The sequence below is a fragment of the Salmo salar genome, chromosome 12 (assembly GCF_965601325.2).
Source record: "Salmo salar chromosome 12, fSalSal1, whole genome shotgun sequence".
NCBI lineage: Eukaryota > Metazoa > Chordata > Actinopteri > Salmoniformes > Salmonidae > Salmo > Salmo salar.
The window spans coordinates 13,542,763-13,564,950 of NC_138302.1; the positions used below are offsets into that span (position 1 = coordinate 13,542,763).

A 22,188-nucleotide genomic window follows, 5' to 3' on the forward strand; every position below is an offset into this window, starting at 1 on the left:
TGTGTGACATAACTCCACCAGTCCTATTTTTGATATCCTTGACAAAGATTATACCGTTTAATTTTTTTCCCCCCAAATGTTTATTTTAGAAAAATCAATTAGTATATTTGAGTTTAACAATAATATTTGTTGTAAAATTTTTCTTTTCTAGTGGATTAAACTGAAATTGCAACCAACTTTCTATGGCTTGTTTTAAAAATAGCAATATTTTGGAAATGATTTCATTTTCAAATAACTGAAAGTGAGAGGTTGTAATCTGAATAAAGGGAAAAAGGCCATTCCTGAATATGGGGTGAGACATTCTTACTAATCTGCTAGAGAAGCAGTTCAGATTTAAGTATAACTTTTGTGGTCTTCCCAGTGGCTCAGTTGGTAGAGCATGGTGTTTGTAACGCAAGCATGGTGTGTGCAACGCCAGGGTTGTGGGTTCGATTCCCACGGGGGGCCAGTGCAATGAAATGTGTTCATTCACTACTGTAAGTTGCTCTGGATAAGAGTGTCTGCTAAAATGTAAATGTATGACTGAAGCCTTTAGTGAGAGATCTAATGCTTTAATAATTTCTGCCCTACCGAATTCATATTCATTATATAAATAGGCCCAGGTAGCCTAGTGGGGGCGACAGGTAGGTTAGAGCGTTGGGCCAGTTACCGAAAGGTTGCTAGATCAAATCCCTGAGCTGGCAAGGTAAAAATCTGTCTTTCTGCCCCTGAACAAGGCAGTTAACCCACTGTTCCTAGGCCGTCATTGTAAATAAGAACGTGTTCTTAACTGACTTGTCTAGTTAAATAAAGGTAAAATAAATTTTGTCTGGCTTACCATTCCAAATAAAATATGGAAATATGGCACTGGAACAGACCTGCACTGGGGCACTGGAACCTGAAGAACAAACAATGGTGAAGAATGACATTTTAATTAGATTTCCTGAATTAGATTTTAAAACAATGTGGCACTGTCCTAAATATCAATGAGAAAACAAGTAAGAGAAGACCAAGTTACCGATATGCTCCCTTGCCATCATGATCATAGACATCTGGTTCAAAGTTCTCAGGAGATCTCTAAAATGCAAAAACAATATAATAGTTTGAAGAGTAGTTGAATATAAACATATAAAATGGTCCTTCCCTTCCCTCCCTCCCTCCCTCCCTCCCTCCCTCCCTCCCTCCCTCCCTCCCTCCCTCTTTTTGTTTCTTTCTTTCTTTCTTTCTTTCTTTCTTTCTTTCTTTCTTTCTTTCTTTCTTTCTTTCTTTCTTTCTTTCTTTCTTTCTTTCTTTCTTTCCAGTGAAGGTCTTACCATGGGAGGGTCAGTAGTACTCAGGCTCTGGTCCACTATTCTACATTCTGTGATGCTTAACACGTCCATGGCCTCAGGTGAGCTGTCAGACACTCTGACACGTTCCTCACTCTTCACTCCAGATGAACCTTGGCTAGATAATGGACAAGTTAGAGAGCCTATCAAAGGTCTGGGTGGTCTTAGGTTCCTTGGCAAGGTGAAGGCCTGTCCAACAGTGGGATCATTGGGGTCCAGGAGGAGAGGAGAATCTGCACACAGAGAAAGTGAACATATCTAATTTAACTAGTTTACAGTGGTCTTAGGAATTGAAAAGGACTATCTTCTTCACTCTTACTCTAGAAAGACTATGAGAGCCTGTAAGCTTTAATTTAATCTATATTTTTTCTACAGTTGTCCACGGTGTTGCAACATTTGCAAACATTATATTTTCTAATTTGTCAGCAAGTTGTTGTTCTCATAGTGTGAAGGAAGAGGATGATTCACTCAATGTATAAACAAGGAACTGAACATTTAAAGAAAATATTAATTGGTCTTGTTGTTTTACCGCTGTGATCTCTCTGTAACTTAGTGAGATCATGCTGATTCATCTACCTCAGGATAATCAGTGTGATCTCCACAGCTTCCTCGGGGTCATGTCTCTCCACCATCTGATCCACTGTGTCCTGTCTGTCAGTGTTCTCCAGCTGACTCTCTGGGATGGAAGGACAGTCAGGCAGCTGGAACGTACTCAGGTAAGACTGAAATGTCTTCAGCTGTTCCAGAGCTCCTCCAGAGTGGTCATTAGCAGAGCTGGAACATCCAACATGGAGGGTCTCTAAAATAACAAAGATGATAAGATATAAGAGAATAGAAATACTGACTACTGATATGAAACAAATAACATTAATATATTAATATTGGTAGGAAAAACTAGAATATTTCTACTGGTCTCTCAATATCACATCATCATGAAGTTACATTAGGAACTGTAGCGCAGACAGACAGACAGACAGACAGACAGACAGACAGACAGACAGACAGACAGACAGACAGACAGACAGACAGACAGACAGACAGACAGACAGACAGACAGACAGACAGACAGACAGACAGACAGACAGACAGACAGACAGACAGACAGACAGACAGACACACACACACACACACACACACACACACAGTATACTACCAATTGCACACTCCCTCAAGACTTAAAACATCTGTGGCATTGTGTTGTGTGTCAAAACTGCACATTTTAGAGTGGCCTTTTATTGTCCACAAGGTGCACCTGTGTAATGATCAAGCTGTTTAATTAACTTCTTGATATGCCACACAACAACATAGCTCAGGCAGTAGGAAGCTCTCTCATCCATTTATATGCAGTCCTATACTCAGTTGGCCCCTCCATGGATTTTGTGTTAAATGCTCTACAACAAAGCTTTATTAGTGTCCAACAAGCTTTCTCTAACCTTATTCTGAACACCTCCAAAACAAAGGTCATGTGGTTTGGTAAGAAGAATGCCCATCCCACTGGTTGATGCTTATTTATAAAACCCTCTTAAGCCTCACTCCCCCCTGTCTGAGATATCTACTGCAGCCCTCATCCTCCACATACAACACCCACTCTGCCAGTCACATTCTGTTAAAGGTCCCGAAAGCACACACATCCCTGGGTCGCCAGTCTTTTCAGTTCGCTGCAGCTAGCGACTGGAACAATTTGCAACAAACACTCAAACTGGACAGTTTTATCTCAATCTCTTCATTCAGAGACTCAATCATGGAGACTCTTACTGACAGTTGTGGCTGCTTTGCGTGATGTATTGTTGTCTCTACCTTCTTGCCCTTTGTGCTGTTGTCTGTGCCCAATAATGTTTGTACCATGTTTTGTTCTCCTACCATGTTTTGTGCTCCTACAGTACCATGTTGTTGTCATGTTGTGTTGCTACCTTGCTGTGTTGTCATGTGTTGCTGCCTTGCTATGTTGTTGTCTTAGGTCTCTCTTTATTTAGTGTTGTGTTGTCTCTATTGTCGTGATGTGTGTTTTGTCCTATATTTATATTTAAATTATTTATTTATTTTTAATCCCAGCCCCCGTCCCCACAGGAGGCCTTTTGCCTTTTGGTAGGCCGTCATTGTAAATAAGAAGTTGTTCTTAACTGACTTGCCTAGTTAAATAAAGGTTAAATAAAATAAAAATATTTAAACCTGTCAGGTGGATGGAATATCATGGCAAAGGAGAAATGCTCACTAACCGGGATTTAAAAAAATTTGGGCACAAAAGTTGAGAGAAATAATATTTTTGTGCATATGGAAAATTGCTGGGATCTTTTATTTCAGCTCATGACACTGTGACGTCCCTCCCCCTCTGTCTGCCAAATTCTTTCTCTTTGCTCTTGTGACGCACACAAAATGTATGATCACATTTGTGTTTATGTATTGTTTCTTTGTATTGGGGAAGAATGCTTTTACTGAAATGTAGTCCTCCAAGGTCTCGCCATTGCGATGCATTTATACTACTGTTGGCCAGTAGGGGGCAGTGAGACGTGTTCGCGTCGTACTGGGACTATATGCGATCCTGCACCTGTGTGTTCTCATAATTGAGAGAACCTTCGAAAGAGAAGGCAAGTTCTCCTGTCATCATTTATCCTGTGTTACAGGTCAGTAAAGTGCAAAAATACACTGAATACCACAATATAGTTTTGTAACTTGCCTGTTGAAGTGAATGTAATGGTTTTGAACAACAGAGTAATTGTATAACTTCGTACTAGACAGAACGCATGCCGAGTGTAAAATCAAATGATGGCGGTGATCCTTTGGCTTTGATCTAGAAAAAAACGAATTGTTAACTCCAGAACATTTTTATTTTTGAAAAAGACACCTGACAATATCCTAAGGGTTTTTATCATTTCATGTGGTAATTGTTGTACTGTAATTGTTAGAAAAGCTGCTAGCTTTTGACTAGTTCCGGTTAGCTGTTTACTAACTCCAGTCAGTTGGTTCTTGGCTTCGGTACGCTGGACATATGACATTTTTAACAATGCTTTTTTTCTAATAAAAACGAGTATATTACATCGGCGGTGAAGCCCAAAAAACAGCCCTTATTTTAGGGCATTTTTCAACCTGCCATCTCCTATTAGTTATATTGAACACTGTGGCACCAACTCGCCTTCTGAACGTTCTAATCCCAGTTTATTGTACTATGTCACAATGGCAGCTTCGCTACTGTTGGCAATGGAGACCTGCTCACTTGTTTATAGTTAACATGTAAACAACGAAAAATGACTCATTACTCTGAGGTCGTCCCATTGTTTACTACAGGGAAATATAGGTATGTCTGTCTATTTTGCCAAATATCTCGCAATGTGTATATTTAGTTTATTTTAAAATTGGACTCAATTTTAATCATGAGAATCTCCTCTTTCGAATTATCTAAGGTAGCTTGTTCAGTCATTTTCCAATAATTAGTATTAATGTCATTTGCAATATTCTTGTCTTTCTATTAGCCCTTCTTACACTGGGTGAATGCATTGTGAGCATGGGTATAAAGTAACTTATGAGTTAAACCAGTCTAAAGGCTTTCATGTTTTAGAGTCTCCTATGGGGCTTTAGTGGGCAACAGACAACTACATAATGATAACCTAAACAGGTGAATTAAAGTTAAGAGTGTGTGTGGGGTATAAAAGTAAAGAATTTGAGGATGTGAATTGGGTTGGAATTGAATATTTTTGATGGGTAAATGTATGTTTGATATGTGTATGAAGTAATATGTCAGGTATTTGAGACGGATTATTAAATGGATGAAAAATGAAAAAGACTATTTGCTCTTGAGAGAATGTTCAATGAAGATAATTGAGAGAACCTTTGAAAGAGAAGCCAGGTTCTCCTGTTTCATCATTTATCTTGTGTTACAGGAACTATTATCTGCTGCACCAGTCCCAAAACTGGGACGTGTTAATAGGATGTTGGTGGGCGGAGCCAGGAGAGTCGTCAGCGAAGTGGGATACACCTGGGCTCTGGTGTGTCCTGGGATAAATACACCTCTTCCCCCTTTCATGGAGGAGACTCTCTCCATGTCTAGACATTTTGGAGTATAGTATTTTGTTGCATTATGATGGGTTAATGCTAATTGGAGATGCGCTTTGGTTGGTATTCACTACATAGTCTAATAAGTGTTCTGTATAGTGCCTTAGACAGAGTTGTGGTTGTCTGGTGACGTCATCAAATTGTGCGTTGCATGGAGAAGTAGGCCACTAGGCCTAATACTAGTGTTAGGCTAACTGGTATGAGTATTGTGTTTGATAAACTCTAGGTGCTTTGTTTATCTTTTGTTACAGATTTGAGTTGTGCTGTTTGCCTTCATTTGTTTGGTAAACTTGCCACTGTGGTGAATAGTTGGTTGTGTGCTGTGTTGGAGAGTAATATTGGTTAGTTTCCAGGCCCCTGCCCAAGCTGGACACTCTTGTTTTACTCGCTGTTGGGACATTGGTCTGAGGAGGTGAGTACATTCAGCTATGCACCTCAGTGGGAGACTTGGGTAGGGTAGTGCTATTTGCTACCCGGAGCTATAGTCTTACTTTCCCCTGTTAGGTTTAGCAATGTGTTCCATTTTGGAATACGTCGAGCATGGTTATTTTGTTTGTTATTTTTGTGTGGTGTCCGTGGACGGAGCAGTTGTCTCGGGGGCACATCCGTGGCTTAGGGGGAATCCGCCAGCATGCTGGGGGGTTTCCATGCCAGCGGGCTACAGTGCGTAATTACCCACCGCGAATCCACATGAAGACTAGGGTTGAGTTATTGTAGAATTTGGGGAAGCTCCTTATATCTCATCTCTCTCCTGTGGTGCCCAGTGTGATTGGCGCTTCTCTTGTGGTCTGGTGTGCTCAGCAGAGGAGAAGATGCTTTTTAGCACTTACTTGTGACTATGGTGTCTAATGTAGATGAGTTCATTCACGTTCCATCAGAGGAATGTTAGAATGGTGTACTAAAGAACAGCTGTTGAAGATCGCTGAACACTACCAGGTTGAAATTAGTGACAAACATCTACAATTCTGTTAGGTTGATATTGAAGGCCAATCTGATGTAGAGGGGTATACTACAAGTTACCACTGGGGCAGCCTCTGCCGAGGACTCACCACCTCCCCAGCCGTCTCCCCATTTCGTTACAATGGCCGCTCCGTCTGTTAGCCCTAGTAGTCTTCCTTTAGAAAGAACTGCTTCTGTTACAGCTAGAGCAGGAACAAGCTAAACTGGAGCATGATCGGGTTAAGTATGAAAAGGAATTTAAACAGTATTTGGAGCGTGCTGAAATCAAGCTGCAACAAGAGCGGCTAGAATTGGTTAGGGAAGGAAAGCTCTCGGGACAGTTTGTTTTGGGAAGGTGACCCTGATTTACCTAGGGGTCGCTCCTCCCTCAGTCGTGCCCAAGACACATTTGATATTGTTGTAAACTTACGGCTGTTGCCAACATGTTATGAGAAGGACCCTGAGACGTTGTTTGAGTGCGTTGCTGACGCCAGGAGTTGGCCTGATTCACTTTAATGTTGCAGTGTGTGTTGACGAGTAAAGCACAGGAAGCATATTCAGATCTTGGTGTAGCCGACAGTGTCAGCTATGATGAGGTTAAAATGGCCGTTACAGTTTTACGAATTGGTTCCTGAGGCTTACCGCCAACGATTTAGAACTTAAAAAAAGGCTGATTAACTCATGTTGAGTTTGCACGAGAGTTTACTTCAGTTTAAACGCTGGTGTTCCCCCTCTGCGTTTACAACTTTCCAGGGGCTGTGTGATCTGATTATGCTAGAGCAATTTAAGGACACAATCCCTGATCGAATAGCCATGTACATTAACAAACGAAAAGTGAAGACTGTCTCTGACTCTGCGGTTTTGGTGGACGAGTAGCTTTTGACTCACAGAAATGGCTTTGCAGATCCCCGGAGTGAGTGGGGGCGTTCGGAGAGATTTGGGCCTCGCCCCCCGAGATGCTCTGGTTCACATGCAGAGCTTCATTCATCTAGGGTAGAGCCTGGCTCCTGTGGTAAACCTGACTTCAGTCAAGACTCACTACTGTCATGGTTCAGGTCATTGGAAAAACAGATGTCCTGTTCTTAGGGCCAAGGGTAAATTCAGTACTCGCGCTGCGTTAAACCTAAGCCTACGGTGTTAGCAGTGCCTGTCCCACATCCATTCACTCCATCTCATGCCCAGGTACATGTGAAAGTCCTAATTTACCGATTGTTAACCTTTCGTTACAGAGGGTTGTGTCTCTGTTATTAAGAAGTAATGACCCAGTGAAGATCCTGAGTGTGACAGGTGCCTCTGAGTCATTTGTGTTAGTCTGTTACCCTTCTCTACTGAGACTGATTCAGGGAACAACTTGGCTGGTGAGCGTGTATGGCCTTGTCGTGTCTCTACCTCTAACGGTTTCCACTAAGCCGTCGTTTGAAGCGATCCCCGACGAGAGCGCAGTTTCCCAGAGATGTTCTCTGTGTGCGTGGTGGTGCCGTGTTCCATGAGCCGTGGCGATCTGGTCACTGCACCAGCTAACGATAATGTTACAAATAAATCTGTCAATACTTTCCCTGTTATCTGTTTCCTGCTCTGATCTAATCATGAACCAGAGGGCTGACACCACCTTAGAAGAGTCACCTGACTGGCCACTGGTTATTTTGTGTTTTCCTGTTGACCTGTCGTTCCTGTCATCTGTTCTCGTTTTCGTCCCTCTTAAGAGTTGCTTCCTGTGCGCAAAGGTTGCGGAGGTCTGGGGAGGACGAGGTTGGCTGGGACAGTGTTAATCAGGGCAGTATTTTGTTTGTGTTGGGGGTGGTGTTCCGCGGTCCTTGGTGGTCCCTGGTTTTATGGGGGGTGACGACCCTACCACTACACACACACACCATTGTTAATTGTATATAGTTTACTTTAGTTAATAAAGATATTTTTGTTATTCCTTGATCTCGGCATTGTCACGGGCTACGAGCCGGTTCGTGACAAAATGGGACCAACACTTTACATATTGCGTTTCTTTTTGTGTAGTATAGTCATGAGAATTGTAATACATATGGTATGAGCACCTAAGTATTGTGATATTGTATTATGAGGTCCCTGGTAATTCCCAGCCCTACTAATGCAGTGCAGCCTACTATAAATACAATTAAATTAAATGTTTGTCACATGCATAGGATACATCGGGTGTAAAGGATACAGAGAACGCTTACTTGCAAGCTCTTTCCTATATACAAATATTTCCCTTATCTGACCATTAATGAATTTGACATGTCAAGGGTCAATCTGTGGTTCAGAAAATAACAAACCACTTTAACTAATTCATAGAGGACTGACTATGCATGATATCAACATGATAGTCGTTTTGAGGCTTAGTGTTTATTTAAACAATTCTATTGTTTACAAAAAATTGAGTAAAACAAGTTTATTTTGGCCTCTAATGGGGAATGGCAGTTGAACTAAGCTTATGAGGCATTTATTTTCCACATTATCATTCATTTAAATCACAGATTGCTCCTTTAAGATAAACACTTCATTACATTTGTATTTGGAAGCCACTGATTTGATCATCTCAAGTCTGGTTGATCTTCACAGACAGATGGACGAACATCAGCAGTAGGAGCTGCAGGCTCATGACGCTGGGCCTGGACAGAAGCTGCTGGTACTGGTGCCACAGGCCCGTGGGGTTGGACCTGGACAGGAGCTGCTGGTACTGGTGCCACAGGCCCGTGGGGTTGCACCTGGGCAGTAGCTGCTGGTACTGGTGCCACAGGCCCGTGGGGTTGCACCTGGACAGAAGCTGCTGGTACTGGTGCCACAGGCCCTTGGGGTTGGACCTGCACTGGAGCTGCTGGTACTGGTGCCACAGGCCCTTGGGGTTGGACGTGGACAGGAGCTGCTGGTACTGGTGCCACAGGCCCTTGGGGTTGGACGTGGACAGGAGCTGCTGGTACTGGTGCCACAAGCCCGTGGGGTTGGACCTGGACAGAAGCTGCAGGTACTGGTGCCACAGGCCCTTGGGGTTGGACCTGGACAGAAGCTGGTAGTGGTGCCACAGGCACTTGGGGTTGGACCTGGACTGGAGCTGCTGGTACTGGTGCCACAAGCCCGTGGGGTTGGACCTGGACAGAAGCTGCAGGTGTACACAATTCATTTTACAACAGAACCATTTAGGAGAATTTTAGTTTTTTCTAATTTGATTTCTTCATATTATTATTTGATGAGGTGGCCATCAGGGAGGAGACTTATAGGTTCTCATCAAGTCTTCTAGTTCTATTAATCATTTTTGTTTAGCTCAACATTTGTTACCTGGAAGCTAGACAAGTCCGTTCCATTCATTTACAGTACTACCATTTTCTTTCAGAAGATCAAACTCTTTAACGACAGTTAGGAAGAACAAGTGAAATGTGAGGAAGTAGTTTTCATAGGACTGGAACCCCATAAATGCTGCTGTCTGGAACACAAAAAGCCATTAACATCCCGTCTTCCACTCTCACTGAGCTCTGTCAGCGTGTGGGTCAGAGTGCTCAGTGAGTTTCTGAATTCCATGGCACTCTGTTGTTGCTCTTCACTCAGACATTTGCATTCATGGTGAATTAGAGTTTGGAGATGTTGTTGAGTCCGACGAATATCAAGGATGTCACCTTGAAGTTGTAAGACTACAACCTCTGGAGATAAACCAGACAATGGAGGAAGGTTGGGCGTCAGAGGGTAGGGCTAGCTCAGTACTTCCACACAGATCCATGTCAATAAGGGAGTAACTGGTTAGACCTCCTGTGGCCTGTGGTCCAGACAGAGCATTCAGATTCCCAGGGCTCTGGCCCAAATCAACTCCATTGACATTATGATTTGTAGATGTCGGCTCGGTGGTCAGACTGGCCCTGTGTATTCCCATTGACAGGTATGATATGGATGAGCACATTTTCTTGGGGTGAATCCATTGTTTTAATTCCACACAAAAGATTTGCTTTGGTTATTTCTCAATGTTGAGGTCCCATCTGGGGTGCCGTTTTTTATGTAACGGTTTTGACTTGAGGTTATCATTGATAGGGGTGCCAGGTAGGTTGTGCCTACCAGAGAAAATATTGGTTTCTCCTTTTGGTTTGGGAGGGAACGAGTCCCATCTGGTCCGTCAAGTCTACCCCAATACAAAGGACTCATGTAAAAGTCAGGATGGAAATACACTTTTCATAAACCCTTAAAACATTGGAAAGAACTTCAAAAACAACTGTATTATTTTGCGTGGTTGTATTACTAACAAATGATCACACACACACACATAACAATATACAATAATGAGCTTTAAACAGCTCTAGTTCCTCCAGAAATGTCCTGTACCTCGGGCCTAAAAAGACTCCAGCCCGGTAAACAAGTTCAGGGAACTCAAGTGACCTTAGTCACGCAATGTTTGTCCGTTCATACAGTGTAGTGTAAACCCAGTGTCAATCATACAATCATAATAACAAATATTTTACCACACAACTATAAAGCGTATCACATCTTAATAAGTCCTCAACTACAACTAACTACATAAATCATCACGGTATACATCACACCAAAACAAATGAAATACCGTATTCAAAAAGGTTGTGGTCAGTCAGACAAGCCAATCCGCCGACAGATCTCCAGCGGGAGAAAGGCCACGAAAAACAACGGAGAGGTGTAGTCCACGGACGCAAGAGTGGATCCGATCCTGGGTAGATTTGCTATTAGGCTACACAAAGCACACTTTTAAAGCAACACAACAAACGGAAGAGAGACGCTTCAGAACTGAGGGTTGAACACATCCTCATTCACGTTTCCATCACAACCCCACTTTTGCGCAGCTGTTGCTGACTATTTAATTGGGAATTAAAGGGGAAGCGCCCTTTTGGAAGGAGAAGCACGATTTAATTAAGAATTAAAGGGAAAGCGCCCTATTGGAAGGAGAAGCACTGAGACGGTTCAGGAAAATTCAGGGCCGTCACAATGCATTCTTGTGGCACAGAGAAAATGTTATTTTTCTATGTTGGGTTTGATACTGCCAGCTTGATGGAATTCCATCCAGATAGAAGTGGGATTTGAAAATCTTAGTCATGCTTGCTTCCCAGAAATGTTGTGATCAGGGTGGTAACAACACATTCAGGATGGACCTCTCTTCAGAGAAACAGTTGGTAGAATAACAGAAGCCCGTGGATAGCGGAGATGGGAGCATCATCATCCGTGACATCACCATAAGCAGAGGATCCAGTGATGTTTTTATGATGTGTGTATTGTCTCATGGGGAGGGAGAAACTCCAGTTTGTCATCAGTCACATGGGCTACAGACAGGAAGTCACATCCATCATCTAGGAAAGAAACAAACTCAGATTTCATTTACATTACATTTACATTTAAGTCATTTAGCAGACGCTCTTATCCAGAGCGACTTACAATTTCCTCAATTACTCGCATACTCTCCTTTAGAAAAAGGTCCAATGTAATTGAAGAGGGAATGTGGAAACAAATGCGCTTGTATGAAATGCGACTCCTCCCCTAGCGTGTCATCAGGCAAATTACATTTACAGGGGTGGAATCCCAAATTACATGTAGTTAGTTGTGCTAGATGTTTCATAGATAAATGGAGAAGTAACATATCGTTTTCAAAGGTATGAATTATTTTCTCTTATGAGAGAACAGCTGTTTCAAAGGGCTGATTTCAGAACTCTTCCGCAGGAGGATAGACCTGAGCATCCTCCACTGCAGGAGGATAGACCTGAGCATCCTCCGCTGCAAGAGGATAGACCTGAGCATCCTCCGCTGCAAGAGGATAGACCTGAGCATCCTCCGCTGCAAGAGGATAGACCTGAGCATCCTCCGCTGCAGGAGGCAATCTCCGTTCTCTGTACTATTATCATTATTAGTAATTACTATTATTTTTCGGCAGAGTTTTGTCCAATTTGAGAATCTCCCAAAAGAGGACATTGAGCTTTCTCTGATATACTACAATAGCAATGACAAATGAGGTAATGAACAAATTAATTTACAATCTTGTTCAGGGCAGTTGAACATCTTTCATTCATGAAAATACTCAAACGTTTCAAAAAAAAAAGTGAAGAAGCTGGGACTCTTTGAAATACTCAACATCCTGACAAGGAACAACACCTGTAATTACTTCATGTGACCTCTCTCTAACTTCTCAGCAAGATCACCCAGGTCATCCTCCTCATTGTGATCTTCACAGCTCTCTCAGGGCCGTATCTCTTCACCATCTGATCCACTGTGACCTGTCTGTCAGTGTTCTCCAGGTGGCTCCCTGGGATGAGAGGAAAGACTAACATCCAGCCACTAGTCAGGTGAGACTGAAATGTCTTCAGGTGTTCTTCAGTGAGCTCCTCCAGTGGCCAGCAGCAGAGCTGGAAAATCCACACACACATTTGTCACTATAACTGATTGATATCACAGGAGGCTAGGGTCTGGGAAAGTGTAGCCTGGCAAAAAATAAATCCAGCACAGGACAAACTAATTTGGGGTTGTTTTTTTCAGTCAAAGCTTACATTTAAAATAAGATAATGTAGAAGGGAAATCACCACACGATAAAGTCACCATGAAGTCAAGATCAGTCTAAATCACAATCAAGTGAAATAAATCTGTCAGTAAAGTGCATAAAAACAGAGAAAAGTAAGTACAAAGTGAAATGCATAAACGGTAGTGGTTCTGCTTCCTATAGAAAAACCAGAAAATACAGAGACCACAATGTTCGGTTAGAATAGACTTTATAACGTTTCAAATATCTGGGTACAAGATGTCTATAAATAAAATGACATTGTGCATGAAAAACAAATGTTGTCAAACCAATATGAATACTTACAAACACACTGTCCACGTGATACCCTAACCCCACATGGAACAGGAGATCCTCATCTCACCCATACTGCACTGGGGGAAATAATATATCAACAGATAAATTAGTTTAAAAAATGAAACACAACACCCTGAAGCTTTACACGAAATAGAATGTAATTCTGATAATTACTCACGGCGCTTCAAATAATGTTCTCATCAACTCCACAACGTAGTTCTGAGAGCACAGATATCCAGCTGGCAAGAAGCTAACTTCCTCATGTCAATCTGAAAGTATCAACAGGCTAACATGACCATCTGGCATAAATATTACAAACAAACTCTTATACACTGCAGATGATGCAAACTATGTTATATTACAGTACAAGAGTGAAGTATTATTTACCAATCTAAAGTACCGTTGGACCCACGCTGGATTTCAACAGCTCTCCAGTGTTAATTGCTTGCTCTCACTGTTACACACTGCGCATGCGCAATCCCTTAACCATGCATATATATATATATATATATATATATATATATATATATATATATATATATATATATGCATATATATATATATATGCATATATATATATATGCATATTCTAGTCACTGGGCAGGAGTAGTAACCAGATTAAATCGGGTACGTTTTTTATCCGGCTGTGTCAATACTGCCCCCTAGCCCTAACAGGCTAGCTAGCCTACTTTACCAGCCAGCAGTACTGTATCATTTTAGTCATTTTAGTCAATAAGTTGTCTTTGTCATAGTCTGTCATAGTTTGATAATTGTGTAGTTTAGAGTAATTATCGAGGTTAGCTGGCCAGCTATTTTCGTCCCCCGCGACGCAATTTTCCAAACCTAGCCAACTATTACCGACGAGCAGCATTGTAGAAACGAAATACATTACAAAGGAACGTCTTGATTAGTGTTATGGTAGCTAGCTACATAGTTGCCTTTGTATCATGATAAGGTGTAGCAATGAAACTATCGAGGTTACCTAGCCAGCTACACTTTCAAACAAAGTCAACAACGCAGCCACTGCTAGCTAGCCTACTTCACCAGACAGCAGCACTGTATCATTTTAATCATTTTAGTCAATAAGATTTTTGCAACGTAAGCTTAACTTTCTGAACATTCGAGACGTGTAGTCCACTTGTCATTCCAATCTCCTTTGCATTAACGTAGCCTCTTCTGTAGCCTGTCAACTATGTGTCTGTCTATCCCTGTTCTCTCCCCTCTGCACAGGCCATACAAACGCTTCACACCGCGTGGCCGCTGCCACTCTAACCTGGTGGTCCCAGCGCGCACGACCCACGTGGAGTTCCAGGTCTCCGGCAGGTCTGCGGCCAACAAGGCAGAGTTCATCTCAGCCTATGCTACCCTCCAGTCCCTCGACTTCTTGGTGCTGACGGAAACATGGATTACCACAGATAACACTGCTACTCCTACTGCTCTCTCCTCGTCTGCCCACGTGTTCTCGCACACCCCGAGAGCTTCTGGTCAGCGGGGTGGTGGCACTGGGATCCTCATCTCTGCCAAGTGGACATTATCTCTTTCTCTCCTGACCCATCTGTCTATCGCCTCCTTTGAATTCCATGCTGTCACAGTTACCAGCCCTTTCAAGCTTAACATCCTTATCATTTATCGCCCTCCAGGTTCCCTTGGAGAGTTCATCAATGAGCTTGACGCCTTGATAAGTTCCTTTCCCGAGGATGGCTCACCTCTCACAGTTCTGGGTGACTTTAACCTCCCCACGTCTACCTTTGACTCATTCCTCTCTGCCTCCTTCTTTCCACTCCTCTCCTCTTTTGACCTCACCCTCTCACCTTCCCCCCCTACTCACAAGGCAGGCAATACGCTTGACCTCATCTTTACTAGATGCTGTTCTTCTACTAATCTCATTGCAACTCCCCTCCAAGTCTCCGACCACTACCTTGTATCCTTTTCCCTCTCGCTCTCATCCAACACTTCTCACTCTGCCCCTACTTGGATGGTATTGCGCCGAACCAAACTTCGCTCTCTCTCCCCCGCTACCCCCTTCCTCTTCCATCCGATCATCTCTTCCCTCTGCTCCAACCTATCTCCTGATTCTGCCTCCTCAACCCTCCTCTCCTCCCTTTCTGCATCCTTTGACTCTCTATGTCACCTATCCTCCAGGCCGGCTCGGTCCTCCCCTCCTGCTCCGTGGCTCGACGACTCATTGCGAGCTCACAGAACAGGGCTCCGGGCAGCCGAGCGGAAATGGAGGAAAACTCGCCTCCCTGCGGACCTGGCATCCTTTCACTCCCTCCTCTCTACATTTTCCTCTTCTGTCTCTGCTGCTAAAGCCACTTTCTACCACTCTAAATTCCAAGCATCTGCCTCTAACCCTAGGAAGCTCTTTGCCACCTTCTCCTCCCTCCTGAATCCTCCTCCCCCTCCCCCCCCTCTCCTCCCTCTCTGCGGATGACTTCGTCAACCATTTTGAAAAGAAGGTCGACGACATCTGATCCTCGTTTGCTAAGTCAAACGACACCGCTGGTCCTGCTCACACTGCCCTACCCTGTGCTTTGACCTCTTTCTCCCCTCTCTCTCCAGATGAAATCTTGTGTCTTGTGACGGCCGGCCGCCCAACAACCTGCCCGCTTGACCCTATCCCCTCCTCTCTTCACCAAGACCATTTCCGGAGACCTTCTCCCTTACCTCACCTCGCTCATCAACTCATCCTTGACCGCTGGCTACGTCACATCCGTCTTCAAGAGAGCGAGAGTTGCACCAGTCTTGACGTCAACAGTGAAGAGGCAACTCCAGGATGCTGGCCTTCTAGGCAAAGTTGCAAAGAAAAAGCCATATCTCAGACTGGCCAATAAAAAGAGAAGCTTAAGATGGGCAAACGAACACAGACAGTGGACAGAGGAACTCTGCCTAGAAGGCCAACATCCCAGAGTTGCCTCTTCACTGTTGATGTTGAGACCGGTGCTTTTCGGGTACTATTTAATGAAGCTGCTAATTGAGGACTTGTGAGGCGTCTGTTTCTCAAACTAGACACTCTAATGTACTTGTCCTCTTGCTCAGTTGTGCACCGGGCCCTCCTACTCCTCTTTCTATTCTGGTTAGAGCCAGTTTGCACTGTTCTGTGAAGGGACTAGTACACAGCGTTGTACGAGATCTTCAGTTTCTTGGCAATTTCTCGCATGGAATAGCCTTCATTTCTCAGAACAAGAATAGACTGACGAGTTTCAGAAGAAAGGTCTTTGTTTCTAGCCATTTTGATCCTGTAATCGAACCCACAAATGCTGATGCTCCAGATACTCAACTGGTCTTAAGAAGGCCAGTTTTATTGCAGCTTTAATCAGGACAACAGTTTTAGCTGTGCTAACATAATTACAAAAGGGTTTTCTAATGATCAGTTAGCCTTTTAAAATGATAAACTTGGATTAGCTAACACAACGTAGATATTTCCAGCTACCATAGTAATTTACAACATTAACAATGTCTACACTGTATTTCTGATCAATTTTATGTTATTTTAATGGACAAAAAAATGTGCTTTTCTTTCAGAAACATGGACATTTCTAAGTGACCCCAAACTTTTGAACGGTAATGTATTTTCAAAGAAGTGTGGATCATCATTATTTCGACCATATAGATTAATGAGCCAAATCTGTTTATGGTCCAATAACATATTTAAAGGAATCCATCTACCTTGTGGATCTGTTTGAACAATTAGTCCATTCGGATCAAAATTGTTAATTAATATCACCCTTTTTGAGTTTCTTTGCCAATGGGAGAAATATAGCTGTACCATGGTATTTACACTGCTACTGAGTAAACCTACAAATGTTCTCCACTCATCCACCCGCTAAAACCTCCCCCCATCCCAGGTTGGATTGTGGTCCCAGTGACTGACAGACCACCCTTGTCCCCCTGGACAATCAATTCAGACATTGTTTGTGAACTTCTTCTCTAACTCATGAGCCAGTTTGTTCTGGCCCATCTTCCCCAGGATCTCCAGTGTGATCTTCACAGCGCCGTCCTCATGGTATTGCTGCACCATCCTATTCACTGTGACCAGTCTGTTAGCGTTCTCCAGCTGGCCCCGTGGGATTGAAGTAAAGCCCTCCACACCATGATTCAGGTTCCACTGAAAGATCTCCAGCTCTTCTGAAACCAGCTCTGCCAGAGCGCCCAGCAGCAGATAAGAAACATTTGTTGTTGTCCCTGGATACAGAAAAATAAAACAATGAGAAATAACGTGACATAGTAATAACTAAAATAAACAGTCCTGAAGGATCAGAATTCTCCTTGTATGTTGATGTAGGTAAACAACAAGTTCCCTGCTGTGTGTCTTGATGCCATCTTGCTGAGTCTACCTTTTAAGAATTGTAATTAAGTGGAAGGTGCTCAACCAACAGGAGTCGAGGTGCAACCGAACAAGTAAATCTTAATTGAAAAGGTGCAACACTCGCTCACCATTAAGTAGCTAATTAGTAACTGTTTTCTTTCTCTTATCTTTAGGATTCTTAAAAGCTACATTATTGTGTTTGCTGCAAAAATCTGATATTATGGAACTCTCTCCACCTCCACCACAATTAAATCTCTTAGGAGAAGACAGGAAATTATATTTACCTGTGGTAGCGCCACCTGGTAGTGCATCCGTGGATAAAAAGAGACCTTGATTACACATGCTCCTCAATAAATTATTTCATTTGACAACCATGAACATAAAAAAAGTGGTTATATACACAGTACATTCGGGAAGTATTCAAACCCCTTGACTTTTTCCCCAAAAATGTACGTTACATCCTTATTCTAAAATGGATTAAACTTTTTTTTTACCTCAATCTACAAACTATACCCCGTAGTGACAAAGCAAAAACAGGTTTTTAAAAATGTTTGCATAAGTTTTCAGACCCTTTACTCAGTACTTTCTTGAAGCACATTTGGCAGCGATTACAGCCTCATGTCTTCTTGGGTATGACGCTACAATCTTGGAACATCTGTATTTTTTTTAGTTTTTCCCCATTCTCTGCAGACCCTTTCAAGATCTGTCAGGTTGGATGGGGAGTGTCGCTGGACAGCTATTTTTAGAGATGTTCGATCGGGTTCAAGTCCGGGCTCTGACTGGGCCACTCAAGGATATTCAGAGACTTGTCCTGAAGCCTCTCGTGCATTGTCTTGGCTGTGTGCTTATTGTCGTTGTCCTGTTGGAGGGTGAACCTTCTTCCCAGTCTGAGGTCCTGAGCTCTCTGGAGCAGGTTTTCATCAAGGATCTCTCTGTACTTTGCTCCGTTCATCTTTCCCTCGATCCTAACTAGTCTCCCATTCCCTGCCGCTGAAAAACATCCCCACAGCATTATACTGCCACCACCATGCTTCACCGTAGGGATGGTTCCAGGTTTCCTCCAGACGTGATGGTTGGCATTCAGGCCAAAGAGCCAAATCTTGGCTTCATCAGACCAGAGAATCTTGTTTCTTATGTTCTGAGATTCCCTTAGGTGCCTTTTGGCAAACTCTAAGAGGGCTGTCATGTGCCTTTTACTGTGGAGTGGCTTCCGTCTAGCCACTCTGCCATATAGTCCTGACTGGTGGTTACTACTAATCTCTCACAATCTAAATAAAACAAACATATCCTTGACTCAAAAGTTCCAAGAAATATTATATTTTAGTGCCAACTGATATTATTTTCTTGTTACATCATCGTGATTTATCGATGGAACTTTTATTTGAGGAATTAGAATGTAAATCAGAGACATGATTTGGGGAAATCTATGACAATGTAGACCAGCATAAAAGTACAAAAACGAACTGACAAGAACAAGGTTAAATTAATGAAATATTGAATGACTATACTGCAGTGAACTTGCTTCCCTTCCTTGAGTACAACAACAAATCGGTTACATAGGGAAGTTCTATAATTCTGACATATTGTGGCCCAGTTATTTGAACTCAGTAAGGACAGGCATGGAAACAACAAGATAATCTTATTTTCTTTGCCATTCTATCGTGGAAGTTGTTAATTGTTTCTGCATTACTGAGCATGTTTCAATGTCATTTCTGTTTCATCTTTATGGTATTGCTGCTGATTTTGGCAACTAGATCTCAGTCTCACTTCAGAAGTATATGTTTCTCATTGAAAGATGTGTGAATAGAGGCAACGTTCTTACCAGTCGAATTTGCCATTTTCCTTCTTTCTTCTTTGTGGATGTTCTTAGGAAAGCTGTGTTCTGTAGTTCTGGTTTACCGAAACTCTGGTTAGTTGGAGGTGAAGACAAAGAATGATCTCAGATCTTTTAACTATTCAGTCAGCTTAACATTGCATCAAACTGCAGGTAGTGACACCCTCAACCGCTGTTCTAAACATGTGTGTGTGTGGACGTGTTTAACTATACTTGTGGGGACTAGAAGACTAGAAGTGTTGTAGATATGTAGTGGTAGAGTAGTGTGTTAATGTGTTGTATTGTAGATATGTTGTGGTAGAGTAGTGTGTAATAATGTGTTGTATTGTAGATATGTTGTGGTAGAGTAGTGTGTAATAATGTATTGTAGATATGTAGTGGTAGAGTAGTGTGTAATAATGTATTGTATATATGTAGTGGTAGAGTAGTGTGTAATAATGTGTTGTATTGTAGATATGTTGTGGTAGAGTAGTGTGTAATAATGTATTGTATATATGTTGTGGTAGACTAGTGTGTATTAATGTGTTGTGTTGTAGATATGTTGTGGTAGAGTAGTGTGTAATAATGTGTTGTATTGTAGATATGTAGTGGTAGAGTAGTGTGTAATAATGTGTTGTATTGTAGATATGTAGTGGTAGAGTAGCGTGTAATAATGTATTGTAGATATGTAGTGGTAGAGTAGTGAGTAATAATGTGTTGTGTTGTAGATATGTTGTGGTAGAGTAGTGTGTAATAATGTGTTGTATTGTAGATATGTTGTGGTAGAGTAGTGTGTAATAATGTGTTGTATTGTAGATATGTTGTGGTAGAGTAGTGTGTAATAATGTGTTGTATTGTAGATATGTTGTGGTAGACTAGTGTGTATTAATGTGTTGTATTGTAGATATGTAGTGGTAGAGTAGTGTGTAATAATGTGTTGTATTGTAGATATGTAGTGGTAGAGTAGTGTGTAATAATGTGTTGTATTGTAGATATGTTGTGGAAGAGTAGTGTGTAATAATGTGTTGTATTGTAGATATGTAGTGGTAGAGTAGTGTGTAATAATGTGTTGTATTGTAGATATGTTGTGGTAGAGTAGTGTGTAATAATGTGTTGTATTGTAGATATGTTGTGGTAGAGTAGTGTGTAATAATGTATTGTAGATATGTAGTGGTAGAGTAGTGTGTAATAATGTGTTGTATTGTAGATATGTTGTGGTAGACTAGTGTGTAATAATGTGTTGTGTGAAGTACTGTTTTATTGTATGTAGTTGTGTAATCATGATTGGACCCCAGGAAGAGTAGCTGCTGCCTTGACAGGAACTAATGGGGATCCAGAATAAATACAAATACTTCCAGTTGTATCTAACAGATATTTCTGGGGAGTGCATTAGTTCTGAATTCTTTTCAACATTCTAATAAAAATAATGTACATTTAAAAAATAACTTTTTGTAGAATAAAATAATAACGCAATGTTTCAATTATATAGCAGTCTAGACATTCTATTATAGCTCATAACTTATCTTTAGTGAGGTGCATAGAGTTTTATAAAATAAAGATTCTTACCTTGCTGGTAACAGAAGTTAACCTTGCTGTTCTCAGAGTCTATGTTGGACTGGTGAACTTCAACTCTGCTTTACTGTCAATGAGAACAGAGTGACTGTATCAGCAATTTATTTGACGAATCAGGAAACACAGGTGTGTACGTCTCAAATGGCATCCTATTTCCTTTCCTGTTTTCCTGATGTGCTGTGGTTAAAAATAGTGTCCTACAATGGGAACAGGGTGCCATTTGTAAGGGAACGGGGTGCCATTTGTAAGGGAACGGGGTGCCATTTGTAAGGGAACGGGGTGCCATTTGTAAGGGAACGGGGTGCCATTTGTAAGGGAACGGGGTGCCATTTGTAAGGGAACGGGGTGCCATTTGTAAGGGAACAGGGTATGTTGGAGAATTTCCACGACATATGAGGATTTTCCAGTATCTATACTGTTTTCTCAGACGTAGTGAGCATAATCAATATGGGGTTAATCATTAGACATATGTCAGTAGAATGAAGGCTAGGTACATGGGAGTGTACAGATATGGTTCAATATAGAGTCAACCTCGGACATATAGAAACAGAAGATAAGCAGAATCTGTGCACTTTGGCCAGGCTAAGCCAACATGGATATGACCGTTCTGGGCCATATCTGATCTTGTGGGGGCTGCTGTTGGAAACGCACATGGGTTAATCATTCATAGGCAACATAGGCCTGAACTTATTAAGGGACTTGAACATGTACTCTGGCTAATCAATATAGGCACCACAAGACATGTACATGTACTGAGAAGACATGTTTGTATTAATCAAGTATTATTGGAAATGCACTTATATTGGGAACTTAAATATGTAATGAATGTATTATTGTTTATATTAGTACTGTGGTGACGCCACCAATATAATCTAAGATGAGCATTAAAAGTCAGAAGTGGGGGTTAACAAGCCAGATATGAGACAAAAAGATAATGGTGGCGTGAGGCCAAGGGGTGTTCATAATTTACATAGAGAGGAGTGACCATGTATGTTATGTAAGAGTGAAAATGTATAAAAGCTGAGGTCTGAAACTGGAGAGTTCAATTGTTCCATGGAATTGCTCGGCTTCTGTTACTTATGGAATAAAGTCTACTTGAATTTACAAGCTCCGGTACGTGAGAAATATTTGATCCAATATTTCCACGACAGGTGCCATTTATAAGGGAATAGGTTGCCATTTATAAGGGAATAGGTTGCCATTTATAAGGAAATAGGATGCATTTATAAGGGAATAGGTTGCCATTTATAAGGGAATAGGTTGCCATTTATAAGGGAATAGGTTGCCATTTATAAGGGAATAGGTTGCCATTTATAAGGAAATAGGATGCATTTAGAAGGGAATATGGTGCCATTTATAAGGGAATGGGGTGCTATTTATAAGGAAATTGGGTGCCATTTATAAG

General features: G+C 41.9%; 2 protein-coding genes across 3 annotated transcripts; both read right to left on the minus strand.

The window, feature by feature from the left end:
- Positions 1 to 1,298: 1,298 nt before the first annotated feature.
- Positions 1,299 to 13,625, minus strand: LOC106564222 (uncharacterized). Of its 2 annotated transcripts, XR_006757869.2 has the most exons (5): positions 13,268 to 13,625; positions 13,099 to 13,166; positions 10,843 to 12,643; positions 1,884 to 2,106; positions 1,299 to 1,540 (listed from the first exon to the last, which is right to left on the minus strand). XR_006757869.2 is itself a non-coding variant. In XM_082958600.1 (3 exons), the coding sequence occupies exon 3, from the start codon at positions 9,421 to 9,423 to the stop codon at positions 8,842 to 8,844; it is 582 nt and encodes a 193-aa protein (XP_082814726.1). In that variant the 5' UTR covers positions 9,424 to 12,643; positions 13,099 to 13,166; positions 13,268 to 13,625; the 3' UTR covers positions 8,648 to 8,841. The 2 variants fall into 2 exon arrangements, 1 of the variants encoding a protein (XP_082814726.1); XM_082958600.1 differs by lacking the exons at positions 1,299 to 1,540; positions 1,884 to 2,106 and having other exon boundaries at positions 8,648 to 12,643.
- Positions 13,626 to 16,356: 2,731 nt separating this feature from the next.
- On the minus strand, positions 16,357 to 20,876 carry LOC106564218 (caspase b). Its single transcript, XM_014130270.3, has 4 exons — positions 20,778 to 20,876; positions 19,221 to 19,304; positions 17,683 to 17,697; positions 16,357 to 17,274 (listed from the first exon to the last, which is right to left on the minus strand). Exons 2-4 carry the CDS (start codon positions 19,234 to 19,236, stop codon positions 16,994 to 16,996), a joined length of 312 nt encoding a protein of 103 aa, XP_013985745.1. The 5' UTR covers positions 19,237 to 19,304; positions 20,778 to 20,876; the 3' UTR covers positions 16,357 to 16,993.
- Positions 20,877 to 22,188: the final 1,312 nt, after the last annotated feature.

Bases quoted from the DNA above. Each gene is read 5' to 3' on its own strand.
- LOC106564222 (XM_082958600.1), bottom strand. From the start codon at position 9,423: ATGAATTGTGTACACCTGCAGCTTCTGTCCAGGTCCAACCCCACGGGC.